Source organism: Dendrobium catenatum, unplaced genomic scaffold, assembly GCF_001605985.2.
Source record: "Dendrobium catenatum unplaced genomic scaffold, ASM160598v2 original_scaffold_153951, whole genome shotgun sequence".
In the NCBI taxonomy this organism is placed as follows: Eukaryota; Viridiplantae; Streptophyta; class Magnoliopsida; order Asparagales; family Orchidaceae; genus Dendrobium; species Dendrobium catenatum.
Window position 1 is genome coordinate 1 of NW_021472379.1, and position 10,533 is coordinate 10,533.

Below are 10,533 nucleotides of genomic sequence, written 5' to 3' on the forward strand. Positions count from 1 at the left end.
TCTAGGTCCTTGCACCGGACCAAATAAAAACTCCTTCTCCACATGGCCACGGAGACAAACTACAACATAACACTTTTTTTTATTTATATTATAACTTATCTTGCGGCGGATTTGCAACGAAAAATTCTGCCGCAAATCCGTCTCAAAAAAATTGTTGAAAATTTTCGTCACAAATTTGTCAGTCACTTTTCACAATAAATAATATATCCGCCACAAAGTCTACCGCAAATCCGTAACTTTCCTATCGTGTTGAAAAGTATACATTTTTAACATCTAAATGAATGCATGTTTTTAATTTTTAAAATATGTTATTATAAATAAAAATTACAAGATGTCAATAAATGTGAATAGACTTGGGTATTATCAGATATTCTAATTTTTTTCATATTATTTTAAGCATTATAGTACATTGTATGAAAAATTTTATTAAACTCTTTCTTTAAACTTATTAAATATTTGCTTAAATTGCATACAGTTTTGAATTAAAATTATTAGTTTGTTATCATATTCAGTTTTAAAAAAATTAATATATATAAATAATTTTCTTTCAACTTAATCTATATAAAGGTATAAAAATAATTTATTCCCATATAACTGCACCGTACCACAGCAACTCAATGGTAATACTTCCCAAACAAAATATATTGATTTATGTACGGCAACTTCAGAAATCAACTTTCTGTACAACAATTTCACAACATGCTTTACCGACAACTGCAGTTATTCCAAACGAACACTATAGCTTTTTTGGTAATGTTTTCTTACTAATTTCTACAATCAGCTTTCTAGTACAAAAAATTCCTGAAAGTAGAGCGTTCCCAAATAAAGTCTAACTTGAACACTCTTTGTTTTTAAACTTTTTTAACATATTTGTATAATAAATTTTTAAATTTTTTGAATATCAAATATTCTAAATAATTTTGATATACATTTTCAATATTTTAAAAAATAATTACTACAATTGGTTGTCATCTACCGCAATCATCATCATCATCATCATCATCATCAATCATAATCATCCTCATCAACTCATCAACCCTGTCGATGCCCCATCGGCAGCTGTCCCCACCACCGCGTAAATCAACTTATTTAATATTTGATAAAAATAAAAAAATAATATATTCTAAAATTATCAAATGTCAAAATAAAATCAAATTGATGCAAAAGGCCCCATGATATGTAATAATTGTTGGACTTAACCTAATATTCCAAGGAGAAAGCAATGAGGCGGTTTACCCACCGAGCAGCCATATGGTATGTGGGGCCTTCGCACTCCCACGCAGGCCTAAATATTTATTATCAGAAAAATTTTATATTGTACAAATCGTGCATGCAATGAAGACAATTAGAAGTTAAAAAATGGTTAAGAAATAAATTATTCAAAGGGTTTCTAATACAATTTTATATTATAAAAAATTTAAAATGATATAATATTTACCAGAAAAAAATTAATCAAAAAAATATAAATAATGTAATTTTGCTTCGTAAGGAGTACATTTGAGAATTCTTTTATAATACTTGTTGTGGGGTAGAATATTCACGGCGATAAAGTAAAAAAGTCTTTCTTTTTACTGATGCACGGATACCTAGCACACAAATAAAGAAATTAGAAACACTAGGATTTTTATGTGAAAAACTCTTGAAAAGAGAAAGACTACGAGTACACGCTCAGTTGAAAAGATTCAACTAGCATTTGAATAGATTACAAAGATTATCTATAAACTTTAGGATAACATTACAACAGTCCAGGAAGTGGTTTCAACTTTGTATGAATGATGGTGGTCGGATAGAAGTCCAACTATGGTAGAGTGGAAGTCCGACGAGGGTCAATGGACGGACGGAAATCCGACAACAGTCAGTGGCCTGGCGGAAGTTTGGCAACGGCAAGTGGCCGGGCGGGATGGTCGGGCGAAAACCCGGCGATGATCGATGGTCAGACGGTGGTCAAGAAGGAGAAACTGAGGGCAAGAGAGGTCCAAATTTCTCTTCCTCTATTCTCTTCTTTCTCTTGCTTCATCCTCCTTCAATGAAGAATGAGGGGTCTACTGAGGTGTCTATCTATAATTTTTGTTGAAGTTGCATATATAGTTAGTAAATAAATAAAAGATCAAGTGCATGTTGGAGTGTTTCGAATAAACGGCCAATATTGACTCCCTTGATCATGGACCGTTTATCGAATAATTAAAGTGACCTAATGATGTCAGAATTCGACGATCTTAGGCTTTTTGGATTCTTCCCGTTAAGCCGCTCGATTCAATTATAAGCATGTCACATTTAGATATCACTTGATCATCTAATTTATGATTTGAACATTCTAAATGTGTTTCAGGCCCTAAATTTGGATCCATTTGGGCACGAATTGGATCAAGTTTGGTGTCGTTGAATCCTTCTTTCGGAGATGTTCAATTCAACTATAAGTTTATTGAAATCAGAGCTCGAATGACCCCGAATTTAATTTCAGAAGTTTTCAATTCAAATTTACCTTGAGATTCATGCTCGATCAAGATAATTTTTTATGATATATCAATACTAAATACATATTTCTAATTATTATAAAACTATTTAATTTTATATAATTATATAAACATTTAAATTTATATAATAAAAACATTAATTAGTATAGGAGATGCGGAGCCTAAAAATGTATTAACTTAGATTGTAACAATGACAAAATGGTTGTTGGAGAAAATTTTTAAGAAAATTTATTCATTAATATAATATAAAATTAGTGATCGTTTAAAAATTCATATAGTTATAATTAATTAAGGAATTAGCTTGAAATAAGTCTTCAATCATAGAAATGGTCCTCCCATAATTAGAATTCTTAAAGAAGAAAAAATCATGACAAGAGAAATTAGAAATTTTTTATTGAATTGAAGTCTGACTTTTTTGCTGTGTATAGAAGAAATTTTAGCATTAGTAGAAGACAAAGGAGAGACATTTTCAGTCGGAGCATTCCAGAAATAAGAATGAGACATTGAGTCTTTGAGATTATCTACAGGTTTATTTGGGACATTTTTTTTACTACTTCTTAAAACAATTTTTTAGTGTAAAAAATGAAAATGGATCTCATTTTTTATAGTAAAAAACTATTTTAAGAAACAGCAAAAAACAGTCATAAACGAAGCTTAAGAGAAGATAATGGATATGTCGCAAGTCATCAACCCTAATATAGCAGGCCCATAACCATCTTTGAGAAGTAAGAAGAGTTGGAGGAGAGCCTCCTATATGAGAGATTATTACATGCGGAGTCCAGACAGGAGAACGGCCTAGATTCTGTGAGGGTACACAATAAATACACAACGAATAAATAGTTATATTTTTTACTATGTATTTAATTGTGTATCCTCACAGAATCTGGATGGTTCTCTCGTATGAACTCCGCACGTAATATTCCTCCTAAGAAATTATTTTTTGTGGAGTCCGAACGGAAGAATCGTTTGGATTGTTGCGTATTTACTGAATATTTGCTAAGTATTTATAAATCAGCTCAGTAAATACGTAATAAATCAGCAAATACTCACAAAATACTCAATGTGTACTCACAAAATACTCTGCAAATACTAACAAAAATCTCAGTAATACTCACAATTGAGTATTTAATGAGTACTTATTGAGTATTTGCAAATACCCAGATTTGGAACTCTGCATGTAATAATTTCTCCATAACTTGAGGTGCAGAAGTGGCGGAAAACAACCGTTGAGAATTTTTGTAGAATGGCGGAGATATTTTTATTTAATCTCTTATATTTCTAATATTAAAAAATTTTATTGCTCAAGATGTCATTTTTTGCTGATTTTTTCAATAAGAATTTTTTATTTTCATGAATAAAAATATAAAATGTCAAATATTATCCGAATTGTTGACGTAATTTTATGTCTGAATAAATTAGAACAGAGCTAAAATAAATAAATATCTATAAAACAGGTGGCACAAAAGTCTTCAAACACCAAACTCTATCCAATTAATTTACAAACCAAAGCATTACAGAAGATTTAATTACCTCTAACAACAAAGATCTTAACCCTAAAAAGAGAACTAATTCGACTATCATGAACTACAATTATAAGTATCCCCAACCAAAAGAACTTTCAAAACCGACAGCGGTCCTCTCCGGCCGGCCAAAGCCGGAACCACCTCTGTCCTGCACAGCGGACAACTGAGCCGGCCGAGGTCCAACCACCGGTCCATGCAAGCTACGTGGAATGCATGGCAGCAGTTCTTGAGCTCCCGAACTTGGTCTCTCGCCTCCATGGACTGAAGGCAGATAGCACACTCAGTCGTCGGAGATTTTCCTTTCTTCTTGAGGAAGCTCTTGTAGTCAACAACAGGCAGCTTCCTCTTGAGAGACTCGGCAGCGGAGTCCATGGAGATGTCGAGGGAGAAGAATAGGAGTTCCTGGTTCTCCCATGGCGTCGGCTCCGCTTCAAAGGATGGGTTGAGGCCGATGCAATAGAGGAGAAAAGAGAAGGTGTATTGGATAAGGTCGAGGAGGTAGAGGAAGGTGACGACTGGTTTGGGGATCATTATGAGGGAAGTGGAAAGCTTGTTTGGGTGGCTATTAATGGCTATCAAGCTTTATGTAAGAGAAGGAAGAAGAGAAGGTAAGAGTGAATTAAGAGAGACGTGGCTCCGGCTTACATAAAATAATATTTTGATAGTAAATATAAAGGTTTTTTTTTTTCCGTAAAGTTCTAATTGATAAATAATGCAACACCTGGCTTTGGTTGATTAAATAAAATATAATTGTTGGTTTATGGTAGTCACAGGCTGGGATTATCTTAAGCGGCTTAAGAAGAGAGAAACATGTGGCCCTTTGTTGAAGTTGACCCATTTTGCTTTCTCTTAATCTCTTTAATTATATTTTTCTATTGTTAAAAATTTTTAATTTGAATATGTGTCAGGATTCATGCCTAATCTCGGCAATTTTTTATATGCATAATGCATTTCTTTTATTATAAGAGATTATCAGTTATCAATGAATCAATTCTAAAAAATTAACTAATTTTTTCTCTGCCATAACTTAAGAAAGCTAAAGAGTGTCATCAACATGCATGAATGTGGGCCTTCTTAGATCATCAACATGGAATGGGCACAAAATGTATTGATTATTCAAGTCAAGAAATTAGGCTAATTATCCTAATTTGAAATGATCAAAATTAAATATGAGATATAAGGTCTATTTGGGACAGTTGCAACCTTTTCTAAAGTTGGTTGTGAAGTTGTTGTAAGGAGAGCAACTTAGCTACTATGGTTATACAAAGAAGCTTTCACTGCAATAATTTATAAAAAATAGTGAAAAGGCAGCAAGAAATTAGCAGTGGCAAAAAAAAATATGATTGATGTCTCAATAGCAAAGCAACAAGAAAGTTATCATAAACAGTCGTGTAGTTCTAATCTAATAAAAAATCTTGAAAAGACTTGTTCATTTAAAATCAAAATAAATGTAATTAATTACAATTTTTAATTAATTAGATATTATTTATTATAATTTAAATAATTAATATATATATTTAATTACAAAAGTTATATGGATTAAATATTTAAGGTCTGCTTGAGATGACTATAGCTTTTTATAAAGTTGAGTGTGAAGATGTTGTGAGGAAAACAACTTAGCTTCTTTAGTTGTAAAAAATAGCTTACCACTACAAAACTTTCTTAAAAAATATTGAGAACATGGAAGGAAAATAGTAGCCAAATGATTTTGTAGTTGTTGGCTGAAAAGCAAAGAAATAAGAATGCTTACCAAATTGGCCCTTAAAAAATATGACACACAATATGACTCATTCATGTGCACATTTCTATATCATCATGCAAATTAATCAAAATATATATTCTATGCTAAATATATTAACACATGTTTTAATATAAGTTAATAAATTTGTGTGTTGTAATGATAGTACCAACATTATTCATACCTTTTTAAAATTGATGATCAATTCTTCTATAAAAAGGGTTTGTTTGAAATAGCTTTCTCATTAGTTTTCTCTTAACACAACAATCATAATTTTATTTTGGTTATTATTTTCTTGTTATTTTCTCATTACATTTTCAAAATTTTTGTAGTGGAAAGTTATTTTTTACAACAATAATGGCTAAATTGTTTTCACCACATCAATTTCATAATCAATTTTATAAAAAATTATTGACATCTCAAACAGACACTATATATTCAACTTAGAGAAGCTATAGTAAATAAATTATACTTCATAGCATTATGAACATGTTTTTTTTTATTAAATAGAACATGAATGTTAGTAAAATTATGCAATTTATTTCACTAACATTGGACTTCAAATTATAGAGTTATGACTTTCTAAAACTATCCTAAATAATTTTGCTCATAAATCATAGTTAGCTAGATAGCTCAACTTGATACTATGACACTTTAATGCACAATGACGTATATTGGTCCATGGGATAAAGCATAAGGGAAACAAATCACATACACTTACATAAGGCTAAACATCAATGTGAAACTCGATCTTAGTTGTGAAATTGTAGATAGCCGAAGTTTTGACGGTTTTTTTTTAATTATTTGTTATCTCATACAATGGTTTAGGAGGTTTTTAAAGACAGAAATGAGATCAAGAGCTCCAGAATAATTCATCTAATTGGGGTTTCTACTATTTCTTGGTTGGTTTAGGCATGTAATACATATAAATCCATCAATAAATCCACAATTATATAATGGTGTGATTAAAATGTAACACTATGATGTGTGTGCAACAATTGACCAAGCATAGGGAATGGGCCTAAGGCTTATGAAAATTGTTGCCTAATCACAATTGATAAGCTAGCTTAATTTTGATTACATGCCCTCCCCTAAGCTCCAAATAGCCATAGCAAGCACATGATCAAGCTGAGATAATCTCAACACTTTAGGGAATGAGCTACATTGAGTTTGGCAATGGTTTAGGAGGTTTTTACATAGAGAAATGAGATCAAGAGCTTCAAAATAATTCATCTAAATATAGAGAGAGCGGGAGTAAGCTCTATTCACTCTAGATAACCTACCTAAGGATACCTTATTTGGTGATTATTCCTTTTGCATGGAACCAACTACTTAGAGCATAAGTCGTATGTCCATCAATATGAAGGTGGTCGGGAGTGCATGCCAAGTGTGGGAAGGGTTCATAAGAGTAGCAACACTTGAAATTGCACTAATGTTATTCCCACTCCACCCTGCCCCCTCCATGTTTCTTAAATGAAATCTAATTATTTTATGTCTAATTAAATGACTCACCAAGATTTTACGTAGGGCATGGAGTCAAGATTAACTCAAGGAATTTCTTACTTTATTTAATCACATTTGGTCTACTGCAAATTAGTTTGATTTGGAATTTAGACTAAATAAGTCAATTTTGGTTCATTTGATTGACAATGGTCAACTCAAGATAAATAAAATAGGTTTAATAGAGATTTTGGGATTCTAAATAGGTGCCAATTAAACCTAAGGTTGACTAATTTTGCTTAGGTCAATTAAAATTAGTTTAACTTGTCCAATTTGACTTTGGGTTAACTCTATGGATTTAGGATAAACTAGGATAATCCAATTTGGTCCAATGAACATATCAAGGGTGTTTCCAAGGTTTAATAGTCAAAAAGATTTTAAGTATTGAAAATTGGATAGACTTGGCTAAGGTTTGAGCTAGCTTGGTTTAGCCTAAGTCAAGTTTGACCATGCTTGAATTAAGTTGACCATGGGTTGAAAAATGTTTTGAATCCCTTAGTTTTTCCTTTATCACTTAATCCACAAATGTAGATCCCAAGTCAATTGGGTTTAGTGTTAAGCTATATAAGTTAAGATTAAGGTTTAATTAGTGTACAACTTGTACTATGAATTAGCAAGATTGACTAACATCAACCCAAAGTTAAATTAGTAAATTTATCAACAAGAGATGCATTATCAACAATAGTGACTCAAGAATTTAGCACACACAACTATGAATTTATGTGAAGCAATAGTGCAATATAAGCTATCTTTGTGGCCAATTTTTAAGTTGCCGCACCCAAACATATATTCCCCGCATTTATTGAATAATATCTTAATTAATCTTCTTTACATTGATATAATATGAATACAATGATTTTGCTGGTAGGATTTTTTTATTTTGTTTTTTTTTTTAGTTGAAAGTGAAAATGGTGCACTAGAATACAACCCTCGTCAAGAGCTAACAACCAACATCCAATCAATGTGTCGCAAAGCAAAGCACTACTTGTTTTTTAACATTTACATTTCAAATTGTTTAATTTTTCATTTACTTTCAAAGTCATGAGGCATTAAATCTATTAAATTTTGATGAATCATTCGTGATTGTTGTGACACACAATCCTTATCTACTTCATAAATTTAATCAATTGTATGCTGCATATAGTTGATCGACCTTCTAAGTAATTCTTGTTTTTCATCCAACATTAGGTCATGAAGTGGTAATTTGTTTTTGAAAAATGATTTACTTTAAGGGAAATTTATATAAAATGTTTATGATGTATTGCATTCTATGAATTCATATCAAGTCATAATAGGGGTGTAACTGAGTTATGTGGGACTCACGAGTTGACTTGGGCTCGACTCTGTAAAATCCCTCAAAAGCTGATTTTTTAGTGCTGTTAGTCCTGGACGAACTGGCCTTAGTACCGGACGAACTGAAGAAAATTATGAAGAAATCTGTCAATTTCATCTCGACGAACCTGTAAGGGTCCGGACGAACCGTCGGGACGAACTGAACAGAGAGCATCGTCCAGGGACGAAATAATTGGAATTAATTTTCGTCTGTACGATCCGTGTCCAGAGGAGTTCATCTCGGGACGATCTGGGCATCGTCCTGGACGATCCTGCTTGATAAGTATCAGATTTGAGATATTTTGGAATTATTTTGAAGAGAGAGATAAAGCAGGAGAGAGAAAGAGAAGGAAAGAGAAGAAGAAGCTTGATTTTGGAGGCCACGGAGTGCTTTTCGTCTGACAACGCAGTTGGAAGATTTGTTTATCTCGCAGTAAGGACTCTGAATCCTATTTTTGATTTCAAAGATTTCGAGTTTTGATAATTCTGCGCTCAGTTTTGTGTTTCCGTTACCGAATAACGCGCATAATTTTGTATTGACGAAAGTTTTACCGCATAACTTTTGATATGTTTCTGATATGATATTTTTACACGATTTAAGTATTTTCTATAAAGTTTCTACCAGTTATTTTGAGTTATGTATGATTTTTATCCAATAGAAAATTATCATGATGTTGAAAAATGTTGTTTCAGTACGATAAAAGTCTTATATTGTTATTTTTCATGATCTGTGACAATTTGGTAAATTTTTTAATTTGTGATTTCTGTGTACATTCCGTGTACTATCGTTATGCTGCCGATTTATCGTACGGCTTCTAATTTTCTGAATTGATGATTTGAATGATTGAATATGCATATGAATGTGAATATATGATTGAATTATTGATATTGTTATTACATGATTTTATTGATATTGATTCATTGATACTTGTACATGTCACTGGATACAGTTACTGATATGGATATGGATATGGATATATGGATATTTCTACAACAGCACAATGGATATATGGATATTTCTACAACAGCACAATGGATATATGGATATGGATATAACAACACAATGGATACAACGATACATCCGGTGATTGTACTTGTTCAGTAAGACTATTGTACTGAATTGCATGTGTACGGTATTGACCTATTGATCTCATTATGGATTGATAGATTTATTGATATCGACGGACTTCTTGTATTGATTCTTGATTTATTGATTTTGAATGGACTTACTGATGAATGGATTTACTGACGGATTTACGGGTTTACTGTTACTGTACGATTTCATTGAGATTGCATATTGTACATATCACTGAACATTGATATAGATACTTATATTGATATGGATATTAATATTGATATGGATATTGATATTGTATTGATTCATTGATACTATGGACATGGATACTATTGATTCATTGATATTGATTCATTGATACTATCACTTCATTGATATACCGTATTGAACTGCTGCATGTGATTCATTGATCAATATGGAATAGGTTTTACTGTATTGATTTGATTTCAACCGTTCTTGCGATGTATTGGTTTGATTGTTTTATATGATTTCATGCCGATTGATAATATTGGCCAGAGATGATTGATTTGATTGATTCCATTAATATGATATTGATTTAACTGATATTATCGAGACAACAATTTTTCTCTATCGATTTGATTGATCAATTTAACTAAGATTCTTCCGAATATAGATTTTTCTACTATTTATGAATTCTTCAATTCCGAGATTTGATGTATGTACTGATTTATTGAACTTTATGGATTTCTTTCTATTGTTTAACGATTCTTTTATCGATGAGTGTGGATTGTATCGATCATGCATTGATTACTGATTTTCGTATATGCTGCATAGATTCACTGATCATGTGCAATTGACTGTTATGGATTTGATATATTGACATGAATATTATCTCAGTATCGTGCTTTGATTTCAGTTGTAGGCTTTGGT

At 31.7% G+C, this 10,533-nt stretch overlaps 1 protein-coding gene across 1 annotated transcript; it reads right to left on the reverse strand.

Annotated features, from left to right (window-relative positions):
- Positions 1 to 3,929: 3,929 nt before the first annotated feature.
- Positions 3,930 to 4,631, reverse strand: LOC110114333 (E3 ubiquitin-protein ligase ATL4-like). The gene has a single exon (XM_020847185.2). It carries the CDS (start codon positions 4,526 to 4,528, stop codon positions 4,052 to 4,054), a length of 477 nt encoding a protein of 158 aa, XP_020702844.1. The 5' UTR covers positions 4,529 to 4,631; the 3' UTR covers positions 3,930 to 4,051.
- Positions 4,632 to 10,533: the final 5,902 nt, after the last annotated feature.